This window comes from Ceratotherium simum, chromosome 4 (genome assembly GCF_057802395.1).
Source record: "Ceratotherium simum simum isolate JZ-2026a chromosome 4, ASM5780239v1, whole genome shotgun sequence".
NCBI classification, from domain to species: Eukaryota; Metazoa; Chordata; class Mammalia; order Perissodactyla; family Rhinocerotidae; genus Ceratotherium; species Ceratotherium simum.
Window position 1 is genome coordinate 77,654,238 of NC_141903.1, and position 25,682 is coordinate 77,679,919.

At 34.8% G+C, this 25,682-nt stretch overlaps 1 protein-coding gene across 10 annotated transcripts in view; it reads right to left on the reverse strand.

Annotated features, from left to right (window-relative positions):
* Positions 1–25,682, reverse strand: part of ADGRV1 (adhesion G protein-coupled receptor V1) — a 519,382-nt gene that overhangs the window by 370,663 nt on the left and 123,037 nt on the right. For all 10 annotated transcript variants that reach the window (XR_015552022.1, XR_015552021.1, XM_087430056.1 and 7 more), the window contains 15 exons: positions 24,130–24,260; positions 23,000–23,099; positions 22,229–22,408; positions 21,419–21,582; positions 18,339–18,432; positions 16,322–16,400; positions 16,080–16,218; positions 15,262–15,403; positions 10,883–11,145; positions 8,435–8,610; positions 7,534–7,658; positions 4,260–4,417; positions 4,024–4,170; positions 3,590–3,697; positions 634–898 (listed from right to left, as the gene is read on the reverse strand). Coding sequence is in view for 8 of the 10 variants with exons in the window: in XM_087430056.1 (XP_087286182.1) it covers positions 634–898; positions 3,590–3,697; positions 4,024–4,170; positions 4,260–4,417; positions 7,534–7,658; positions 8,435–8,610; positions 10,883–11,145; positions 15,262–15,403; positions 16,080–16,218; positions 16,322–16,400; positions 18,339–18,432; positions 21,419–21,582; positions 22,229–22,408; positions 23,000–23,099; positions 24,130–24,260 (2,271 nt within the window). In the remaining 2 variants the exon portion in view is untranslated. The remainder of the gene's footprint in view (positions 1–633; positions 899–3,589; positions 3,698–4,023; positions 4,171–4,259; positions 4,418–7,533; positions 7,659–8,434; positions 8,611–10,882; positions 11,146–15,261; positions 15,404–16,079; positions 16,219–16,321; positions 16,401–18,338; positions 18,433–21,418; positions 21,583–22,228; positions 22,409–22,999; positions 23,100–24,129; positions 24,261–25,682) is intronic.

A 25,682-nucleotide genomic window follows, 5' to 3' on the forward strand; every position in this document is an offset into this window, starting at 1 on the left:
TAGTTGGACATTCCTCAGAATTCATTTAAACAAAAACACGACTTAGTAGGAAACACTTCAAAAGTCTTTTTGCGTTTACCACATGAAGTGTATGCATGGTTAGCCACTAACTGTGATCTGATATTAAAGCAAAACAGTAACATATGTTTTACTTTTTAGGAAATATTGAGATTTTATCTATGAAAGTTCCACTAAGCAGAAGAGAGAATATTCACATTCAGAGAATATTCAGTCTTATCAAAAGTTGCTAAGCACTATTTATTACTACTATAAATTATCTATCCATGGCACCCCAAGAATAGTCATATAAAAAGTTAGCTGTTTGCACTTTGGGTATAAGATCTTCATATTCCTTTTCATAGATCTTTCCACTTTACCCACCCACCCCCAATTTTATTTTAATATAACTTAAAGTAGTGGTTCAGAACACCTAAAGATTATAGACATAACAATTAAAATGTTTTTTCCCCAAAATCCTTTTATAGCTGACAGTCAATACTTACCCATGAGGAAACATTCCACGGATTAGCTAAAAAATTACTACAAGAGCATTTTCATACAGAACACACTACACGAATGCTAGGCAATTTTAATAATAACTATGTGTACATTACAAACACTATATCTTCTCACCTAGAAAGCTAGTTTTGGCAAAAATTAGGTAAATATCATCGCCTGAAGTCAAGGCCTCGACTTGTGTTGTCCCACTGATTGGCACTTCTTGAAAGTTAATAAACTCATTGCCAGACCATTTGAGTAAAAGGGCATTTGGCCCGGCATTAGCCTGGGAAATGGCTAAGAACACAGAGCCTGCTCTGGTGAATATGGCCACGCTCAGCACACCTCGGACAGGGAGTGTCTGATGCAACTGGAAGCTTCCTCCATTCCATCTGAAAACCTGTGGGGAACATTCAAATACAGAACACTTCATGAGGAGGAATTTAACGCTTGTGAGAATTTAACCAATATCATGTGTTTACTGGACCCTTTTATTTAGTTAAGAGGATATTTTCACAAATGAGAGAATATCAAAACTGATGCTCTCTCCCTCTTTTTATCTGTGTATGTGTGCATGAGCATACACACGTAGAATGAGCAAAAGAGAAGTTATTTGAAAATAAATTAGTTTCAAATATACGTTGCGGCAGAAGTTGGTAACAATAAGAAAAGGGTAAAGCCAAAAACAGGAGAGAATTCATTTAAATGTGAGAAATTTAGAACTGGATAAGAAAATTTCTAAAGCTGTAATATCACTACCCACTGCTCAAGCAACAGAATAGAAAGAGAAACACCTAAATTTTTCAGTCCTGAAGGTGGCAATGCATACAAGGTTTCAGGGTGAGCGTACATATGTTAATGTTAAAAGAAAATCCTCGATCCACCTGATTTCTCATAGAATCTGGTCAATTTCACAAAGAATTATATTTATTCAGTCAACAGTTGAGAACCTTATATGAGTCAGGCATCAGGCTAGGAGTTACGGATAGAGTGGCTTCTCTCTTTACAGATCTTATTAACTCTTAGGAAAAGGAAAGTAATAAATACCTCAATAATTAAATAAATGTATGATTATTAAATTGAGAGAAGTGCTGAAGATAGCAATTAGGATGATGTGATAGAGAATTATGGGTGTATTAGAGAAATAAAGTTAGAAAAAACGACATGACAAAATTTCTAAGGCAGAAAAAGTTTGCCATAATCTGAATGAAGACTGGTCCAACCGGAAGGAAGTTGACAGTGCTGGGGGCATGAAGACAGGTAAGACTGAAGAGGAAAGATCATGAAGTACCTTTCATTAGGGTGACCATATAATTTATCACATGGGTCCTTTAGAGAGTGAAAGGGACAATATTAATAATTACACCAGGAGAAGCATAATCCATTACTGTGCTGAGCAAATAAGGAGATATTGTTATCCCACTTAAAGTCCATATTGGATAATTCAGAACTTATTCTAAGTATAATTGGGAATCATTAAGTAATTTTAAAATGAAAAGTAATGTGAATCAATATTTTTAAAAGATTACTTTGGCTACTCGATGGAGAATGGATTAGAGGAGGTCAGAGAAGAAGTTCAGAGACCAGCCAGGAGGCTACTTTAACAGTGTGGGTGAGAAATAATGGGAATGTGGATTAGGGAGAGAGAAGTAGAGATGGAAAGATATGTCTGTACTTGAAATATTACTGGGAGGTATAATCAAAAACACTTAACAAATTAGATGTGAATTAATAAAAAGAAGTAAACGAGAAAGATATATCCCAGCATTCTATCTTCAGCAATTGTATTTATGGGGTTGCTACTTCCTGAGACGAAAGCAGGCACTGAAACAAGTTTCAAAGAGAAAAGCCAAGTTTCATTTGGGATATGTTAAATCTTACATACCTCAAATATACTTAAGTAGAGTTGCCAACAGGCAGTTAGATATGTAAGTCTGCAATACAGAGGGAAGGCTACTGATAAATTTGGAAGACATTAGCCTATAGCTGATATTTAAAGCCACAGGATTGATAAAAGTACCCAGAGTGAGAGAACAAAAAGGAAAAAGAAATTTGATCTAAAACGGAACCTGAAAAACTCCAAGATATCTCTAAGTTCAGAAAAGGGAGGAGGAACTGGCAATGGAGACTGAGAAGGATGACACAGAGATAGAAGGAAAATCTGTCTTGTATCTTTATTTCTCTTAGAAGTCAAGAGAAGAGATGGTTTAAGTTTGAGGATGAGGTGACTGTCACACGCTGATGGGAATTAATGTAAGATAATGATAGAAAAACATCCACTGGATTTGCAACCCAGTTGTCATCAGTGACCATGAGGAAGTAAAGACAAAGCAAGTAGATAATTCTTTCAAGGTGTCCTACTACAAAGGGGAGAAAAAAAATGAAACACAAAATAGAAGGGGATGAGATCAGGACAGGAATTTCTTTTGAAGCCTAGAGATCCTGCGTTTATGCTGATTGTAATAACCTGATAGAGAGAGAGAGATGCTAGTGATGCCAGGCATAGAGGGAATAACTAAACCTTACAAAGGCAAGAGGGGTACCTATGTGAGGATCCTGGCTTTTACAGAAGCAGCACCTCCTCCACCATAACAGGAAGGAGGAATAAGACTGGGTTTCAAGAAGGTTTCTGAATTTGTTGTTGGGAAAGTGAGTGTTCTCCTTTCTGGTAGCTTTCATTTCAACAAGCTCGTGAGCTGAACGTGAGAAGATGAGACACAGGTATGGGAGTCTGACTAGTGACAAAAATAATCAAATAAGCATTACTAGGATTTTGAGATGTAGTTTACGAGAGAAATGTAGATTTCCAGGGTGATGGTGAGTGCCCACTTGGCAATGTTAATCATAAAGTTTTCATGATACCATCTGCACAGTTGTTTGATTTTTCTCCATAATGTTCTCCAACTCAGTTAAATTCTAATTAAATGTCCATGCTTATTGTCTTGAAGACAATATATTAATAACTCTATTAATAATTAACAATGACTAATCAATATCTATATTCTATTTTACCACAAATTATGGTTTTCTTTTATACTAAACCTACAGACTACATTTTTGATGAACTTCATAGTAATAAAAAGAATCAAACCTGAGTTAATTCAGAATCATCTCTTTGACTTGCAACAATTAAATAATCTTGACTGTCTGAAGTAAAATATTTTACTTGAGAACTTTCTGAAATAATGATTGTTTGTACCTGCAAGGAAGACAGAACAGTGGGAATAAAAATTTAAAGAAGAATTGAATTAAAAAAGGCTCTGAATACAGTAATAGTATGAGTCAATATATGAAGTTCAAAACTTGAAAAATCACTCTGATCCCTAGGTAGGCATATCTAGTTGCCATTTCAAGAAAGACAAATATACCAGGATTAAGACATCTTGCTAAAATGTATATCAACTTGCAAAAAGCCTTTTTTCACATTAACATAGAACATACATTATCCTCCATTTAGATGAATCTTACAAATCTTATTTTTCTTTTAAATAAAACAATCCACAAAAAAGTGAAGTTTTTCTTTACCAGCAATGATCTGGATGCAGATGTGAATGCATACACACTGTTAACAGAAGGCTTATCTTCATTTCCTCCTTTATGAGTAATCACAAAGAAGGAGGAAAGACCGACATTAAAGGCCTCACAAGTTTTAGGATTTTCTATATTTAAATCCTAGGAAATAAGGAATAAGAATAAGAGTAATTCATGAGGCACCCAAAATTTATATGCACATTTTATTTTGTAAAATAAGTGTTGTTTACCTCAAGTGGAACAAAAATCCCTTGCCATCGGTAAACAGTAGAAGACAATTTTCTTAACATTACACCATATATTGAATCTTCCAAAGTAAAGAAACACCAGCCAGAAGCCGATGCATTCAAAAAACTTTGAAATACAGAAAACATAACATCCATTCCCCCTGAAAAACATAAATCATGATTTGCTAGTGTATAATCTCCTCCAAACTTTATCTATTCTAAATTTGTTGTTTAAACAGTGAGACTAGTGAGTTTATTACTAGAAATGAAGATCTTTCCATACGGTGTGTGTGTGTGCACGCGTGTGCGCATGTGCGTGTATGTGAAACAAAGAAGAGACAAGCTAGAGAACTTCAAAATAATATCTAAAAATATCAATTTAAAAAGACAAGAAAAAGTGTTAATACTCTGCTCTAGATCCACCTAGACTTTTCCAAAGTGTCTTATAAATAAATACTAAATGTATATTTTAAAGGGAATACACTCAGCATGCTTTTAATCAACTTTCATAAAGATGATGAAAATGTAACTGAGAAATTTTAAAAAACATATATCTTTTATAGAAACATGCTAAATGTCAGGTTTTAAAAACTTACACTATTAATTTGAAACTATGACCATCCAATGATTTCTCCCTTTATATGTTATATATTTTAAGAATGCCAAAGCATACTCACCTACTTCAAACGGCTAAGTTTTTATCAACCTGCTAGAACAGGTGCATGTTCTAAAATTCTGTACTACAGTTAAACAAAGACAAAAACAAAAAGTCCCTATCTAATCAAGAATAACTTTTAAAAACCTTCTAAGTTCTATTATCATCACAGTTTCCCAAAGAAAGTATGTTCTTTTTAAACTTGAGCTAATGGTGTGAAGATGAGCATCAAGAACTAATGTCAAGGTTGAAACCTAGGCTCCTTGTAAATTGATCACGTTTAGATTACCAGTTCAAGAAGTCATAGTGTCAATGCCTTATATGTACTATTCATTAGTGATTTCCTTTTTAGAAATCCAATATTTTAAATTCCTGTTCTGCCACCCTCTAAAGGTACACCACAGCATTTGCTTTAAGTCTGAAGATTTTGCATTAAGATCCTGACCATATGGCCATATAACCTCCCTAGCATAATTCAGGAAGATGGTGAATAAAGAACAAATAACTGCTGACATTTACGAATCTCCAACATATACTCTCACAAGTACTTCGAAAAAACACATTCAGAGCCCAAACAATAATGAGATAACTCTGAATTAGAAACTATAATCTTTCTTGTTTTTGGATCCCATCTCCTCCTGCCTTCTAGGCAATTGTACCACTGCTAATTACCCTCTTTCTCTTCTAAATATTCAATCTTTCTCTACCTACTAGGCCTTTTCCATCAGCTTTTAAACATGCTTAGGTCTCTCCAAAATAAACAAAAACACCTTGAATCCTATACCACATCACTACCTTTGCTGGGTCCCACCTTCTCAGCCATACCTCTTGAACTAGTTGCATATATTTGAGGTCTCTTTCCCATCAGCTCCATTGAAAATGTTATTCAGTTCCCATCTCTCTATACGAATAGCTCTTGCTATTTTATGTCTTCTATACTGCTAACTGCAGCCACCTCTGGTGGTCTGGTGGTTAAGATTCAGTGCTCTTACACCATGGCCCGAGTTTGTTTCCCAGTCAAGGAACCACACCACCCGTTTGTCAGTTGTCATACTGTAGCAGCTATGTGTTGCTCTCATGCTGAAAGCTATGCCACCGGGATTTAAAATACCAGCAGGGTCACCCATTGTGGACAGATTTCAGTGGAGCTTCCAGACTAAGACAGACTAGGAAGAAGGACTTGGCCACCCACTTTTGAAAACTTAGCCAAGAAAACCCATGAATAGCAGTGGAACCTTGTCTGATACAGCACCGGAAGGTGAGAGAATGGCGCAAAAAGACTGGGCAGCATTCCACTCTGCTGTACACGGGGTCGCTAGGAGTCTGAATTGACTCAACAGCACTAACAACAAATACTGCTGACTACAATGAGTATTTTTTCAGCTCTCATCTCACTGGACTTCTTACCAGCAAATGACACAGTTTACCATTCCTTCCTTTTTAAAACACTCTGCTGCTGCTGTCTGCAATCCCGTATTCCCCTGAGCTTCTCATCAGGTCTTTAAGTCTCCCTTGCTACATCATTCTTCTCTCCCCAGCCATTCAATTTGAGCCTTCTCAGAGATCAGACTGGGTCCTTTTCCCTTCTCTATTTACAATCTCTCTTTCCAGGTTTTTACCTCAATTTCCATGACTCTAAGTATAACATGCATGCTAAGGATCCCCAGATTTCTCTCTCCAGCACACCTTCCTTTGAGTCTAGAGAAAAATCTTCTCAAAAGTAACTCAAATTCAAAATGTGTTAAATCACATATATTTTACTCCCCTCACCAAAATAACACCTAGTCCTCATTCAGTACTCCGTTTTTTACTGAATGGCATGACTCTCCATCCAACTGTACAAGCTAGAAACCTGGGAGTCATCTCTGGTACCTCCCTCACATCCAATCCATCACCTAGTTCAAGCTACCACCATTTTTGCCTTTTTGTTTGTCTCATTTCATCATCTCTTTTCTTCTGTGCCAATTCATTCTTACATGGCACTGAGAATGATATATTCAAAATGAAAATGTGAACATATCACCCCACATACATACATGGTAATGCATGACCCTAAAATAAAGACTATCATATGTAACATACTCTTCAAGTTCTTGAATTATCTGGTCTTATCTACCTCTCCAAACTCAACACTCCCCCTTATTTCTAAACCCAATGTCCACTCTTTAGTTCTTCACTTTTATGCTTTTTTTGCCTCTAGACTGCTGCCTCAATAGCTTTCCCACTTTCTCCTCCATGTTCCTCCAACTCAGGTCTTTGCATAATCAATCCCTACTCATCATTCAGTCTTAGTTCAAATATTGATACCCTTGGGAAGCATTCTCTTATATTCTCACAATACTTAGAACTTCTCTTTTAAAATATTTACTATAGCTTAAACTGCACATTGATTTTTACTTATTTGATTTATTTCTGTCTTCCCGTAAGTTCTAAGCTCCATGAGTTCACTACCATGCCTGGCACATGATAAGCACCAATAAATATTTGTGGATGCAATAAAAGAATTACATATCTGTTCTTCATTTTTAACAGATCCATAAGATACAATTCATGGGGGAAAACATAAATCTTATACATGCAATCTTTCTTAGTTATTTTGTTTTTATAAGAAACTAAACGTACTCATGCCAAAGGCTGTTTCAGATATTGTTTCCCACTCCACGCTCACAGCTAAATCAATGCCATTGGTACGGGACACATTTAAATATACAGTCCTGTTGGCTTCTTCAATGTCTATAGAGGTGGCTCTAAAAGAAACAAATTGATTGTGGAAAGCAGAAAAAGAATATTATTTCTACATATTAAAGATATATCACATTGCAGGTGTATATTTAATACACTTTTAAATTTATACAAGCCAAGATGAGATCCATCCAAAAGTTTCATAGAGCAGGAAGACCAGACTCTCAAAAGACTAGACTCTCAAGACAAGAACTCAAAAATATTCATTTATGAAGACTAGAAAAAAGCACTATGACCTGATACTATGATCATAAGAAAATACTGAGAGTCAGTAACTTCACACTACATATTCAAAAAAATAAGTAAGGTTCTGTCATTCCTAAGTTTCTTTTTACATAAACTAAAAACATTTTATAGAGAAAAAAAATGAATCAGGAAATTCTTAGCATATTAGTAAAACTAGATCTATTAGAATATTTCTAAGGTATAAAAACAAATATTCATCAGCTTTTAGAGGGAATTTTAAAATTACAATCATGTAAGAGTCACTCATTTGGTTTGAGCAGCTAAATATAATTTATACTATTTCTTGCTTTTTGTTATTATTGAAAACAAAACAGTGCAAGTCTTTACCTGAAAGTGTGAACTCTCAGAAAATAAGAGTTCTAATAACCCATTATGCAGGACATGACTAGGTTTTTGACACTCCCTGTTATGAGAGGGCATTTTAAAAGTCTCCTAAAAATAGTCAGAGATCGATTTCCTTCTGCATTTTCTTTACGTCAAAAGATATTTCCTACCTAGCTTCAAAAGAGATAATTTCCTTATGAATAAACTATACCTATTTGCAAGTGCAGAGATACTGAACAGCCCCAGAGGGGCCTGGTTTTGCAAAACCGTTATCAGGGTTTGAACATGCATCCCTAGTCTAGCACCTCCAGTCGGATTAAACAAAGTGCAAACAAAATGCTCGTCCATCTCTGGTTCCGTGTCCAATATGGCAGATATGTGTAGGGCCTGAATATAAAATCGAAAGATACAGTTAATAGAATACAGTATTTTTGCAACATACATACAGAGAAATTTGCTAGACATTTTTGACAATAATATGTTTTAGAAAACATCATCTCTTTTTTATTTTAATACTGAACCCCATAATGTAATAGTTATGACTGTTTCAAGTTACTACTTTCAAGATTTTTTTTTTAATTGAAGTAGAGTTGACTACTACTTTCAATAGTCAATAATATTGTAATAACTTTGTATGGTGTCAGACAGTTATTAGACTTGTCACGGTGATCAGCTCGTAAAGTATATAAATGTTGAATCACCATGTTGTACACCTGAAACTAACATAATACTGCATGTCAACTGTACTTCAATAAAAAAATTTTTTTAAGATTTTCAACATTGTGATATAATGCACTGAACCTTCTAAAAATAAATATTTATGGCATTTAAAAATAACATTGAGATTAAAAAATTAAATTAAAGTCTTGATTTTTGCTGACTCTTTATCCTGCCCCAGCTATATAACTGCATTAGCTGCATTCTAGTCTAGGATTCACTGTTAAAAAGTAGTTACAGCCATAGCAGGCACAAGTTAGAAACAACACACATGTGTATGAACAGGAGAATGCACAAACAAATAGTGGTCTGTTCAGTGAAATGCTACTCAGCAATATAAAAAGAACCAACTACTGATGTGTGTAACCTCACGGATCTCAAAAACTTTGTTGAGCAAAAGAAGCCAGACATGCAAGAGTACACACTATGATTCTACTTATATGAAGCTCAAGAATCAGCAAAAGGAGGCTTCAATGACAGAAAGCAGAGAGTAGTTTCCTCCCGGGAGGCCAAGGGGCAAGAAGGAAACTTCCGGGAGGTGGTCATATTCAGTAGATTAATCCAAGTGGTGGTTACACGGGTATGTACACATATTTAAAGTCATTGAGTGATGCATTTAAGATTTTTGTATTTTACTCTATACCTCAAAATAAAAACACATGGGGAAAAAGGCAGTTATGTGAGTGAAAAAAACATTTAATTTGCCTAATGAACAGAAAGGTCTTTCAACATGCTGTGAAAAAGAGTCTTTTAGGAGAAAAAAATATTAATACAAAATATACAAAAAAAAAAATTTTTAACATTTTTTTTAAAAAGAAGGAAAAACACCTGAAAGTAAAGGAATGGCAAATTCATAAACAACTTTAAATTTGAATTCTTTTATATCTATATCAAGATGTAACGTCCTTGAACAAATCAACATAAGGTTCCAAATATCCAAGAACATGAAAAAAATTGGACAGGCAAATGAATATGAATTCAAAAATGTGTTGAACTTTACACAAACATCATAAATAAAATTATTTAATTATTGGATGGGCTGTTTTTAGATGAAACAGTTTTAAATATATTATTTTAGCATTATTATACTTTATATTGCTGGCTCAAAATATGTCTTAAGCTAATGCAATTAGCTATTTTAAACCTAACCTGTTTTATTTATTTTTTTATAATTTTTATTGATTTTTTTTTCCCCCAAAGCCCCAGTAGATAGTCGTATGTCATAGTTGCACATCCTTCTAGTTGCTGTATGTGGGACGCAGCCTCAGCGTGGCTGGAGAAGCGGTGTGTCGGTGCGCGCCCGGGATCCGAACCCGGGCCGCCAGCAGCGGAGCGCGCGCACCTAACCGCTAAGCCCCGGGGCCGGCCCAAACCTAACCTGTTTTAAAAATAGTTTAGTAATATAGAGAATAAGAGGTTTCAGAAGGCAAACCTCTGCAAGTATAAATCACATTTATAATTAATCCCAAATCCAGCATTTTTTCTCCAATAAGCTATTCCTGTTCACACAAGATTCTTGCTTCTCAAACAAGCAGCCTGAAGTAAGCAATTCTAGTTTGTTTAATGAAAATGTGGCAAAAAGAAATGATTGGCTAGGGCTAATGACTGCCAAGAATGGCTTGAAGTTTCTTTGAAGTTTGTCGTTTACACACAATATGAAGTGAAGTATGACATTTAAATATACTTAACATTTACAACAGCAATACGTATATTTTCTTTATTATTTGCACAGTACACTACCATATTAGAGCAAATTTCTCCAGCTACACTCTCTGCAGACTTTAAAGCACTATAGCACTTCCACACAGTAATCTAATAATATCTTTAGCTACCACCTAAGCTGAGAGTATTTTTTTCTCTCTGGGACCTAGAGTGCTCCTCTAAGAGAAAATTATTTTGTAAATATTAAATCATTCATTCTCAGTAAAGGTTCCTACTGTACCTTGAAGCGGACACCTTCTTCTAAAACAATATAGCCTCTGGAAGGAGTCAGATCTTTAGACTCCACTGAAGAATTCACTTCTGTCACCATGAACTGAACTGTCACAGTGCCAAACAGTCCTTGTGCAGGTTCCCGAACAACGTGCAACACTGCAACACTCTCCTGGATGTGGAGAGCTGCTGGCTCTCTTAGGAAAAAGTGCTCACTGTTGTTAAATGACAGAACTCCTGGGCCATCATCATTAGCAAGGACAGTAATTAAGGCTGTCAAAATAAAAATATTAAAGTAATAAAAGAAAACAGAATGGGTTATAAGTGCTGAGAAATGTGTGGATGTTTCATTATAAACTAAGCCACTTCTCTAGATCATCTTAAAAACAAGGAGAATTTTAAAAGGTATTTAATAAAATTCCATATTCACTCAAGATATAAAAATACTCAGTAATCTTGGAATAAAAGGCAGCTTCCTCAACTTGATGAAGTGAAATCTCTCAGAAGCCAATAGCAGATATCAAACTTAGTTGAAACATTAGAAGCATTGCCACTAAAAACAGACACACGATAATGATGCCTGTCATCACCGCCACTATTCAGCACTGTCCTGGAGCTATCAGCCAGGGAACAGGTATAAAAGCCACGGGAAGGAAGAGTCAGAACTTTTTCTAGATGACATGATTGTCTTCTTAGAAAACGCAAGAGAAAAAATTAACGATTATAAGAGTTCAAAATATAAGTAACCTCCAAAAATCAAGAGCTTTCTATTTTTACTACCACTAATAATAATATCAATAATAACAACTAATACTATTGAGAACTAACTGCTTAACCTGTATTAACTCATTTAATTCTCACAATAACCCTATGAGGCTGATTCTATTATTATTTTCATTTTACAGAAGTGATGGCTGAAGCACAGACAGGTAATTTGTGAAAGTTCACAAGGTAAGAAGTGGCAGGACTGGTGCACAAGGCCAGAAAGTCTGCTTCAGAACATGCGTCCTTAAAGACTGTTATAATATTTCTATACATCAGCCATGACTATTTAAAAAGTAACAGAAAAGGGACCGCATTCATAATAGCAACAATACCTAGGAATTAAGGTAAATATAAGACCTATAGGAAAAAATTATAAAATGTTAATGCATGATTGTGGCAATGCTGTCAGTGCTTCACCCATACCCCCTGGGCCCACTCTCTCTCTCTCTCTCTCAGCAGTTCCTTTTGACCAATGGTCCCTCTCTATCTGAGGACAGTATCAGTTCATGCAAGAGTCAAACCAGAACTGGTGGAGACTTAACATTCCAAGAGCAATCCTCAAACAATGAGGGATAATAGTTGATGAATGAATGTCCCAGCTTCCTTCCTTCTCAGTAGGACAGCCCGGAGCTTTGCTCAACTCAGCGTCTAAGAAGGACCCCAGCAGGACTGAGCCCCAGTTGCCAAAGCAGTACCATCATTAGCACATCTTCTATCAGCTTTTTCTCTCTCTTACTTCATTTCTCACTATGCCTCCAGAGATCACCTCCCAAATAAACAGCTTCCACCCAAATCCTTGACTCAGGGCTTGCCTCTGAGGGAAAACAAACTAAGGCAAGGATATAAAGAAGATGTAAATTAATGGAGAGGCATATCGTATTTCTAAATGGAAAAACAATGTTATAATGATATTGATTCCATCCAAATTAATCTAAAATTTCAATTCAACCTCAATCCAAATACTTTTTATAGAACTCAATTTGTTGATTCTAAAGTTCATGTGGAAGAGATCACTTGAAAGAATAGGTAAGATGATTTAGTGAAAGAAAAATTAGAAGTATTTGGCCTAAAAAAATAACAAAATGTACTTTAAAGCAATGATAAATAAGACAGTATGTTCTTAGCATATAAACAGGCAAATAGAACAGAGTCCAGGGAAAACAGATGACAGATAGATAGATAAAAATAAATTTCACAGTGAAAATCAATGGTTACCGGATGTCTCATTCTGTATATGATATTAGGATACTAATTATACATTTTAGGACAAACATGAAATTGTATCTTTATTTCACATGATACCAATGACAAAATTCATTGTATGTTAAATAATGAAATGTAAATCAAAACTATGAAAATACAGTAAAATACTATATAGCTTTTTTTTTTTTTTTTTGTGAGGAAGATCAGCCCTGAGCTAACATCCATGCCAATCCTCCTCTTTTCTTGCTGAGGAATACCGGCCCTGAGCTAACATCTATTGCCAATCCTACTCCTTTTTTTCCCTTTTTCACCCCAAAGCCCCAGTAGATAGTTGTATGTCATAGTTACACATCCTTCTTAGTTGCTGTATGTGGGATGCCGCCTCAGCATGGCCGGACAAGCAGTGCGTTGGTGCGTGCCTGGGATCCAAACCCGGTCCACCAGTAGTGGAGCACGCACACTTAACTGCTAAGCCACGGGCCCCCTCTATATAGCTTTTGAGTGGAAAATATCTAAATATATAGGATTTTAAAGTGTATTAAAAAATATTTGATTTAATTTTTTAAAATTTTATAATAAAATACATCATAATAAAAGATAAATGATAGACTAGGAGACACTGTCTACAACATATTTAACAAGCAAAGAATGGACTTCAGAATATAGGAATTATTCCTACACACCAATAAAAACCACAAACCACAGAAAAGCACCTAAGAGATATATTAAAATACCTAATCACACAAAGAAAAAGAAATAACCAACATCAAATTCACTAATGAACAGAGAAATAAATAAAAAATGTACAATACAACCACATATTTTTCATTCATTAGAAACAGTAAAAAAAAAATGTTGACGACCAAAGAAATTCCTGGTGAGGATGCGGATAAACAACAATTTGATATACACACGTTGGGTGTAGGTAATATGGAAGGCAGTTGCTGTTCTTTCCCACTCAGCAGATAATCTTAATTGCCAACATACACAAAGATTTATTTACAAGGATATTTACTGAAACTTTGTGAAAGTTTGGAAATAGTCTAAAGGTCAATTATCAGGCCATGGTTTAAGAAATTACTCATTATCAAAGTATTTATTGTTCTGAGGAATTTTTTAATATTTAAAAATAGAAAATTACAAGCATAAAGTAAACTTGACAGAGCTCAATAACACATTCCTTCCTACTACTCATGGGGTTGGGCAAGTACCCTAAGTAACTCCAATCAGAATTACATCAGGACTTTTTAGGAATGCTTGATTTTGAATACTCTCTCTTTCCTATTACATGGAATGTAGAAGAACAACACTGACCACCATCCTGCGACAATGAATAACATTACCTTTGGGATGAAGCCAATACTCCAAAAGGCAAGAAGAAGAGACAGAAAACAACAGGGGGTCTTTGGAGTTGGAATTGGGTTTTCTGTTGTTTTTATGTAGAAGATTCTTAGCCAACACATGGTATCCATTTTCAACCCACCATGCTCTACAACAAAATGCTTTCCTCTTAAACACTTACTCTTTGAATTTGAAGCAACAGCCACAGCCTCAAGAGAAAGGGTTCTGCGGACTTAGAAATATCAATTTATTTTATTAATATGACAATAAAAATAAAAACCAGTTCTCAGGTTACTCAAAATTCTTTCATCTTTTTCACTACAAATCAGACTTTTTCACATAATGGCCAATAACTTAGAAATACAAAGATTAATTACATTAAAGGAATCCCAAAGAACACTCAGCCACTGGCTAAAACAGGATGTTGAAGAGCCAAGTCAACACTAGTCAACAACAAGTCTTCTATGTCCACTTGCCTTATCAATCACCACAAGGAACCAAATTAAGTGACTTCTTAGAGCCCTTCCAATCCTAAATTTCTGTGTGTCCATGAGGTTTTCTCATTTGTCTCATTTTTACCTTCTCTAAGCAATCAGCACGATATCTAACAAGCAGTGAACTAGGATGACTTTTAGTTCCAATAACGTCAAAACCGTTCCAACCAAAGAATCACAGCTCCCATATTCTGTCTGAGGTATCATTACACTTCAACGCTATGTGGAAATACTACAGCAGTTAGATAACGCCAAAACAGCTACCTTGTCACTCCTTCTATTGATAAACAGGAGACCAGAGCAGAATTCAAGTTCCAAAGGAAAGACATTTACAAATTAAATAAAACCTACGATAACTGCAGTAACGATTTGATATTATCTTTGCTAGTAACCTTTTTGTTTTTGACACACACACACAGGCTAGAAACACTGTTATACTGACACAGGAATTCCAAAATGCTTAACTTAAAATATTTTTAATTCTAAGCGTAGAAAACCATCAAGATTCTCTAATCCCTACATCTGCCTCCGCGTTGGGAAAACAGCACAAGGGAGAAGGAGTTGTGTATAAGAAATCATCAATTACCTATCGTATTTCCCCCCAGCTCTAGTCCAGGAGAAGGATTTGTTAAAATCAGCTGAAATGTTTCATGTCCTTCTGGAATGTCATCATCAAGAATCATGATGTCAACATTTTTATACCTTTCTCCATTAGCAAAATGAAGAATCTGGTCAAAAAAATAAAAGTAGACAGGATTATATTTAAATACACTCTGAGTTTTTATAGTTTGGAAAGAAATACAACATAATCATGAATGTAAAGTATAAACTATTTTACAGAGATTTTTTTCCCTTGTTTTTTGCATGATCTCCTTTTATTTAAATTGACAATATTGTGCTAAAAATAAAAGTTAATGGAGGAAGAGAAGAAAGTATACATTTGGTTAAGGAATAAAGACATGAAGAGACAGAGTAAAAAGTATTTTAAAACACTAAAGGTGTTTCAGTGAATTAAAACAAAGAAATAAAAGAGTTAAAAGTTTCAAGAACCGTAAGAAACACTCTGGAAAGGTCACCTAATGATATAAATTCTTTAACATGGTAACTTGTATAAGGATAACTTACATTCTCCATGATCAAATACTGCAATAAGTTAGTGAATGAATAAAATAGTGAGTTTCAAACATTTCAATAAAATAATGAATAAGTGAAATAAAATACAGAATAATCTTTAGAATAGTACTGAAAACTCAACTTATATATTTTACTAAAATAGTGAAGGGATCTATTCTACCATGAGGAAATCTTCAGTCCTAATTTACTGTGGAACATATAATAGTTTATTATTTTAAGATTAATTTATTTATACAGGGCATAAGTCACTATAATTCTTAAGGAATTCACCATTGGGGTGAAGATGTAATCCAGCCCCAGCTGTGCTTCCAAATTCTGGGCATACACAAACAAGGAGACGTGGCCGAGAGCCCCTTTGCTCCTCTGGGCTACCAATGTTAAACTTCCTTGAGTTTCATTTACTTCAAACCTATAATGAAAAGAATACATTCATTTTTCCTTATAAGTTTTTACCAGTGGATAGTAAAGAATCTGAAACTCAGATAAAGGCTCTCGTGCAGCCCTAGGCTTACCTGCTACGTTGCCATTCGATTACTCCTCGAGCACCATCGTTGGCGTCAATAATAATTTGTGCAGTCAAGCCCTCTGAATCTGAAAAAACAGAGAAACAGATTTTTAAATAAATATAAATGGTTAAAAAGAAAATGATTTGATATAGAAGTTAAAGACAGTCCCTCTGAGATTATGTAATTCCTAATATAGAGGTATTGCCGACATTACTCAAAAAATGTTTAAGAAAATAAAGACATAAATGCTTATAACATCTGAATAAGGAAACTTTTTGTTAACAAGAGCCACTGACTTACAGAAATTTAATCAACTGAGAAGAATATGAAATAAGCAACTGAGGTTATGGTTTTGTTTCTATTATTTTAATCCATTTCAAGAGGAAAGGAAAATGGGGGCAGTGGGAAGGAGCAGACAGAGCAAGAAAAGACAAGATAAATGGGAAGAGAAGGCAGGGAGAGCTCCAGAGAAAAATACAGGTGGTAAAAGAGACAGAGAGAGAGAAAGGGATACAAACAGTGACGTTGGGACAGGTGGGAAAGATGGGGAAAAGGTCTGGTGGAGAAAAGAGAAACTAAGATTGGACTTCTCTTATCTCTTTTTATTTTGTATTTGGCCTACCAAGTTCAGTATGTTATTAATACCCATTATTCAGTCTTGAAATAGTAACTAACCCTGTTACTATTTCGTTTTGTTTTTTGATATTTTCGTCCTTTACCTTTTAAATTTCAGAGGCACTACCTTAATCCAGGATACTTATGACAGCTGCCTGGGTGGGGAAGGGGTAGGGAGAGGGTAATTCTGAGCACAGAGAACAACACTGTAGAGGAAAGAATATAAAATCAGGATTTGTGCCCAAGAGACTAGAGGCTACAAAGCAGAAGCCCAGCTCCACCATCTCCTGGCTGTGTGACTGTGGGCATGTTACTTAGCTTGTCTTAGGCTCAGCTTCTCATCCATAAAATGGGAAGATATAAGGAATGAGGGTACTAACATACAAAGCACTTGAAAGAGGGGCATTAGAAAGCACTCAACAAAAGTTAAACTACTCAAATTACCTCTAATATGAGTATGAAAGCAATAGGAAGTGTTTTGTGAGTCTTCTTAGCATGAACAATAATCATCTTGTAATAATTACTTGATGGTAAACAGTCTAGTTGTTGGAGTATATACTTTTTCTGGCAAAAGAATTTAACCTTTTCAAATAATAATATGTTAAAAACTGATTAATCCCTTTGGATAGTTTCAAAGTTGTCATATTGAGCCTCAGAAGTGAATGAGGAGCCCCTATTCCTCTGGCCCTGTTTCTCCTCCTTTAACCCGGACTCCTCTCCCCTCTGCCCAGAGCACCTTCTACCAAGGGACAGGGGGCCGGCTACTTCAGAGCCATTCACCACCACCCCTTCTGCGCTGTCAAACCTACAAGTTTCAGACAAAATCCCCAATATCAAATGCCAAACTGCAAACAGGAGTTTGTGTTTTAAAAATGGGAATATATTTTTTTAAAGTAATCTACATAAATTTGTACTGAGGTTCAAGTTTTACCTTTCAGTCTGTAATGAATTAACTGAGTCTTTTCTAAAGCATGAAAAGAAAGAGATAAAAAGGTCATAAAAGAAGCAGAAAACACAATAAACAAACAAAAGCTCTGCTTAATCTAAAAGAAAATAAAATTATCTAATAGTTTGATCTAATGAAAATAGCTAATTAAATTTTAAAAGGAAAATGCCTTCTTAAGAACTAATTCTATTTTGAAGATTACAAATTTAGTAGTTAAATAGTTGTAAAATTTAAAAAGCATCGCACAATAATTCTTAAATGTGTTTACACTGTCCAATGTACAAAATTTCAATATATGATAGTCTCTAAATTAAAATAAATCTAAAAGTCCATCATATTTTCACACATAGCTGAGATTAAGAGACATCACAAGGATCACTTCTGATTAAAAAATGAAGTAACTTTACTTTGTTTGCAGTGAGTAAATAGAAACAAAGAAACAAACAAAGAAACCCATCATACCTAGTCTAGGAGGAAATGAAGTGAAAGGAGCCATGATAAGTTCAACATGAGTTAAATTCACGAGGAAATATTCTTCTAGTTCCGGTATATCATCCTGCAAAAATTACATCCATTAAATTCCCTATAATTATGCTCTTAAAGTAATTACCTCTCACAAGTTGTTTTATAAATTATCTTATAAATATAGATGCTTAAATATTATACAGAAAATAAACAAATACAAAAAGAGTAGAAAAGATTTAAATCAGAAAAAACAAATATGTCTTGGCAATGATTTTTTTGGAATTGACACCAAAAGCAAAAGGAACAAAAGCAAAAACAAATAAGTGGGACTACGTCAAACTTAAAAGTTTCTGCACAGCAAAGGAAACCATCAACAAAATGAAAAGGCAACCTACCAAATGGGAGAAAAGATTTGCAAATCATGTATCTGATAAGGAGTTAATATTCAAAATATATAAAGAACTCATACAACTCAATAGCAAAAAACCAAATAAAATACCATTTAAAATTGTGCAGAGGAACTGAATAGACATTTTCCCAAAGAAGATATACAAGTGGCCAACAGGTACATGAAAAGGTGCTCAACATCACTAATCATCAGGCAAATGCAAATCAAAGCAACAATAAGATATCACATTACACCTGTTAGATAGCTATTATCAAAAAGACAAGAGATAACAAGTGTTGTCAAGGATGTGGAGAAAAGGGAACCCTTGTGCACTATTGGTCGAATTGTAAATTGGTTCAGCCACTACGCAAAACAATATGGAGAGTCCTCAAAAAACTAAAAATAGAACTACCACATGATCCAGCAATCCCACACCTGGGTATATATCCAAAAAAAATAAAAACAGGATATCAAAGAGATATCTGTACTCCCACATTCACTGCAAGATTATTCACAACAGACAACATATGGAAACAACCTGAGTGTCCGTCAATGAATAAATGGATGAAGATGTTGTGCGTGTATACAGATAAACATATAGATAATGGAATATAATTTGTGACAACATGGATGACCTTGAGGGCATTATGCTAACTTAAATAAGTCAGAGAGAGGAAGACAAAAACTACATGGTATCACTTATATGTTGAATGTAAAAAGAAAAAAGTCAAACTCATAGAGAGTAGAAAACTGGTTGCCAGGGGCTGGGGGGCCGTGAGGAATAGGCAGAGGCTGGTAAAAGTGTACCAACTTTCATCTATAAGATGAATATGGTCTGAGAATCTACTGTAAAACATGGTGACTATAATTGTTAACACTGTACTGTATAATTGTTAACACTGTACTGTATAATTGAAATTGGCTAGGAGAGTAGAACTTAAATGTTCTCACAAAAAAACAAAAAGATAAATATATGAGGTGATAATATGTTAATTAACTAGATGGAGGGAATCCTTTCACACTGTATACGTATATCAAATCACCACAATAGACACGTTAAATATCTTACAATTTTATATATTTTTTTAGATTCCACATATAAGTGATACTATGCAGTATCTGTAAATTATATCTCAAAGCTGAAAGTAAAAAATAAAAAAAAGTATTAAACTTATACCTGGTTATAGGATGTTATTAGGTTGAACCACATGAAACAGCAAATATTATATCATTTTTTACCTAGACTAATATGATATGTAAACCAATTACATAAATACACGAGCCTAACATATTTTAACTATAATAGGAGCAAAAGATTTAAAACCACCTTAATATCCAATGATTAGAATGAATAATAGAATGATACCACCAAAAAAAGACAGGTTTGGCAGTCAAGGAGACCTAGTACCAAATTCTGTATTATCAGGTGAGTTACTTAAACTTTAAGGCCTCAATTCCTTCATCTTTATAACGGAGGAAATAATGTAATATATGGACCAATGTGAGTTACAGAATCAGTGATGTAAAAGGGACTGTCCCCCACCTACCCCCACCATTCCCCACTCCCATGCAACAAATCCCCCCTTATCATCCCCTAGCCTGGCTTATTTCTGTATATACAGGGCTGCAGTCTCTTAATCTCTTGCTACTCAGGGAACAGAAAAGGCTGCAAAGACCTAGGGAGAAAAAAAGAGGAACTAGAAACCCTGTGTTCATAAAACTGGACTCCGTAAAGGAAAGAAAGGTGGCTACATATTTTCTGCTTTAAAAACTAACATATCTGAAGAGTAATCCATTTATTTATATTCAGTTACATCAACAGATTGTATATTTGAAAGAAGCCTTACCTTAAAGTTTTATCAAATCTGGTGTTGTATGTCACATACTGACATAACATTACCTTCTATCTTATGCTTTAGAGTTCTCATACTATTACATTAGGTCCCAGTGCCATGGTAATCAACAAAAAAGAGTTACTGACTTCAGATGGTGGATGGTTTACACTATTTATAACTTAGTAAAAGTAAAAAGCCTCTGAAAAAACAAAACCTTTCTAAAATGGAAACCCCCAAATACACAGTAATTGAAAATAACTTTTCTAAGGCAATATTCATTCTCTCTCTCTCTCCCCCACTGCACACACATACCTTCTCCTACCCTCTCCATATTTACTATTTTCATAAACCTCTTGGAAATATATTTAGGTAGCTGAAATACTAAGTCTCAAAGCAGCACGAGATTTCACAATATGAAAAATCATTTAAAATGCGATTTCAGTCACCAATGATTACTTTAAGTTTGACCACAATCACATTTTATGCCATCAGCCTCTAGTGAGTTTCTCACTGTCTCTAATTTAACCAGGCTTAACAACTAAGACGCTGACCTACATGGATTTGCTGGTCCAATGAATCCTTTGGAGTAATCAAAATGCTCCTTTGGAATCTCTTAGGCCAATGCCATCTTAAACGCCCTAAGGAAATTTTCTGTATCACGAGATATTTCTATAACAAAATACACAACAGCAGCCCAGCCTATATAGACAAGAATAGAAACCCCTGTGTGGTTAAAAAAAAAATCACAGAAAGAAATAAGTTGATTTAAAGGCACCAGAATATCCCATCAATTTCTACTTCATATGTAGTTATTCAGGTCTAACAATAAAAGTGAAATAACAGAAGAGTTTTACCTCAAGTATAGTAATGTTGATGGCTGCTGCTGTTTCCCCTTCTTCTAAAATCAGAAAGCCAACCACTGGGACAAAGTCAACATCTGGCTCAGCTAGGTTTCCTTCTGTTTGGTTCTTCAGAGTCAACATTCCAGGAACCGTGGCATATGTGACATTGACAGCTCCTAATTGATTTGGTTGGGAAAAGATTTTACAATTATTTAAACGTGTAACATAATATCTCATTGTGAATGTTTTGCCTTTCCTAAAAGCACCTACAGCAGCTTGTCTTATTGGCCCCAATTCCTCACCTTTTCCTACAAACTTGGCCTTCACCACGTAATGGCTCAGTGATGTCCCACCGTGGGCAAGGCACACTGCTCTGCCTCTAGACTTCGAGTTTGGCCGTGTGACTTGTTTTGGCTGATAGTACAAGTTAAAAGTGATGATGTGCTAGTTCTGCGTCTAGACCTCAGGGGGCCTGGCACGTTTTTGCTTGCTTTCTTGTGCCTCTACTGGTCCCAGAGGCAGAATGAGAGCCATATGGAGTAGAGCCTCCTCTGGCCAAGCCCAGCCTAAGCCAGTGGACGGACAGCCAGCCTATTATTACATGCTGCTGAGATTTTATGATTGTTACACAGCATTTCTGTGACAACAGATCATTCCTTTAATCTTTCAAAAATAAAGAAGTTATAAAGTCCTGTCCTGAATTAATAAATATTAAATTTTTTCCTCTTCCTGATTTATTTTAGCAATGGCTTTCATCTACACAAGTAGAATATTTAAAAAGCACCTGCCTGAAAACCCTATTCATTCTAGAGCAACACAAACCTAGAGATCCAAATTCTCTGTTGATGAAAAGCTGAACTGTTATGTTAGCCTCTTGAAGCAAAACAAATCTTGATGAAAGAGCAAAATTTAAAACTCCGTATGGTTCATCACTGGCTTCTACAGTCAGAACGGCTGCATATCCTTGAGCATCAAGCAGAGCGATTCCTGCTGGTGGAACTCCTAAAAATGTCAGGGACCACAAAAAAATCTAACAGTGATACGGCATTAACTTCTAAATACTTAAAATACAACCCCACTTTCTAAAACATATTAAAACAATCAGGAAGTGTTCTATTTTATTCACTTTTGGAACAGAAATCTTCAGGTTGAACATAAGAACCCACATTTTAGTTTTCTTCTTCTAGATAACAAATAATGAATTTTTTTGCTTGGCATATTATTTTCATTATTTGCTATTTGGTCATCTGAATAATAGAAATCGAGTAGAAACTGAGTAAAGCACCCAGATAACTTTCTCAAAATGATTCAATTTGAATTGTTTATATTATTGGTCCAAAATCCAAACTGGTCTGCTAGCATAAAATTAATTACAGAAAAATTCTTCCTCTGGAAATGTATTTTATTACATAAGGAGATATTTAGCAAAATTTTTAGAAGTTTTTCCTGATTCATAAAGATAAGTATTCCCATTCTGAGCTTATGTTTTTTGGATCTAATGTTCTTGAAGGCAATACGTAATTTTTTTTTAGTCTATATGCATCTAATTGTTAAATATAGAGATAGCTAGAAAACAACTTTGACTTGAATTACCTTGTGTCCTGACATCATACAGAATGACTTGGTGTGCTTCTTTCTCCTCAGGAATGCTGTCATCCAACAAATGCACAAATATTGTTTCATTCAGTGACCCCTGTGTCAAACAGAAAGAAATTCATCCCTCTATTGTCCCTGAACAAAACCTGTCTCCAGCTTTTATTAGCCTTATAAATTGTGCATCCAAATATATTTTCATTTAAACAGTGCTCTGTGGCTTAAAAAATAAATTAAATAAAAACCATTGACTCATGGGAAACCAGGCTTAAAGTAGACAGGGGCTAATTGTGGAAGATCCTGAATGCTGAGCTAATGAATGTAGATCTTATCCAATGACCAATGTGGCACTACTGAAAATTTCAGACAAAGTTGGGGAGATTTCTACGGCAGTGGTGAATAGGAAAAACTGGAGCATGGAAAAGAAGCCCAGCGTTGCAGGCAAACCAGTTATTAGAGGTCCAACGTGGTACTCAAGGCAGAAGGTTGTAGGTGCTTGGCTTAATGTTAAGGCAGTGGAAAGGAAGAGAAAAAGAACTAAACATGTTATCAAACGAGAATTCACCAAGTGAATGTGGAGAAGAAAGGAAGATGATAGAGTTATAATAAAGTGATACCATTTTTCTATCCAAAAAATGCTCTTATAAAGTTATTGCCACCAATCACTTTCTTTCAACCTATCGGAAAGAGCCTCTAAATGGAACCTCAAAAATATAGCGAGAACAGGATCTAAAAAGACATTTGTTTTTAGAGCTATATTTGCTGTTATGCAATTCAAGTTCCAAGACAGTGAGGAGTAAAACAGGGACTAGCAGTATACATCATCTTCAGGACACAGTTGGCACCAACAGTGGGAGGGCAGGAGAGCAGCAAGAAAGCTTGGCTCAAATACAAAGTCCACATTTTCTGTTACCTTAAAGGAGATCTACCAAGTATATACGGAAAAACAATTCCCTCAAGTCTTAGAAATTCTTTATTTGAGTAATGTTCTTCCTTTAGGTTTCTAAGCAAGTAGCTCTTTCATCAGTCTCCATTAATCCTTGTATTACATAATCAGAGTTTTCCCATTTCCCTCACAATACATTGTTTCTTCTAGATACATATGATAAAGCTTTTCTTGGTGGTATTACCTCAGAAAAGAAGAGTTGCCCAGTAAAGTTAGCAAAATTGAGTTCTAGATTTTGCCCAATAATTTTCCAGTTAACAGTAACATTTCCTCGACCAGGAGGTGTTCTTATCACATGGAATTGCAAAATTTCTCCTGCAACAGAAACAAGACAGACTGATAAATGCTTAACGGGAAATGAACTTAACATTTGAACTCAACAAAACCCAAATTCCAAACATGCAACTATTACAGCACCTTTTTGAAGAACATTACAAAGCTGGTCTGCTTTGAATTTTCTAGAAGCTTTATACATGCCTATTGTTTATTAACACAGAGATCCCACTTCTAAATACTTCCCTTTAGTCGAACTTCAGGAAGCTCAATATGTAAAAGTTACAAAAGCACATGCTAAAATGCGAAACACAAGTTTTTACACACTCCAAAACATGCACCAGAACATAAATGTTCTGTAAATTAAAGAAAATAATAAAGTCCTTATGGTCAAAATCAGTAATAACACAAGTAAATTCTTCCTTCACTTCTCAAAAGGACACAAATTCCTTACACTGATATGCAATGTGATTTTACACAATGCATGCATAAAAATGCTTGCAAATACCTGAAAATCACATTTCTTTAAATTGTAACTTACATATACCATCAATGATTTTGTTTTATAAAAAGAAATACAAAGGAAAAGCGTCAAATCTGTACATCAACCTCTGTAACTTCACCAAAGTTACAGTTATACTTCCTGGATAATTGAGGTATTTTAGATACTTTCCATTTCTGACTTATCTTCATGTAATACTTTGTAAAATTGAAGAAAATCATGATAGTCACTTCTTTTAAATTGCTAAAAGTGGAATGTAAGCTCCCAGGGAGTACTGCTGATGGCCATGGGGCTTGCTGAAAATATGCTCAAAAGTCTTGTATGATGATGGACACAGTTAAGGTATACTAATGAACTATATCACTAAAAAATAATTGTTATTATAAAAAGATAAACGGAATGATGTTTAAAAGGCTTGAAAAGAACAACTCCTTATTCAAATTTTGTAGCATAGACATACAGCTGAAATTTATGCATATTCATTAAAAATATCACTTTTGTTTAGTTATCCAAAAAAGTAAACACATCTGACACTTTTTAAACAGGAACAGTAGAAATTAAACAATAAAATATAAACACCTTTTTCTATTCTTTTTTGACTACCACAATTTTTTTAATTTCTGAAGATAATAAAACTAAACAAATATTTCTCATAGAAAGATTTATTAAATTAAAATATCATGGATTAATTAATTTAGAGATTACTAAAAAACAAAATAATCTTAATACTAAATTTAAGCACACATAACTTTAGTACAATGAATTATTTGGGGAGAGTGGAGAATATAAGAAGGCAAAAGCATCAGAAAGACTTCTAAATAAGATTTCCTCAAATACTTCAATGTTCAATGCATACATTTTTAAATGTTTCAATACAAAAAAAAATTTTGGTCACCATTACATTGTAGACTATGTCTTGGATTTTTTTTTTTTTTTTTGAAACATATAGGGACTGTTAGTTA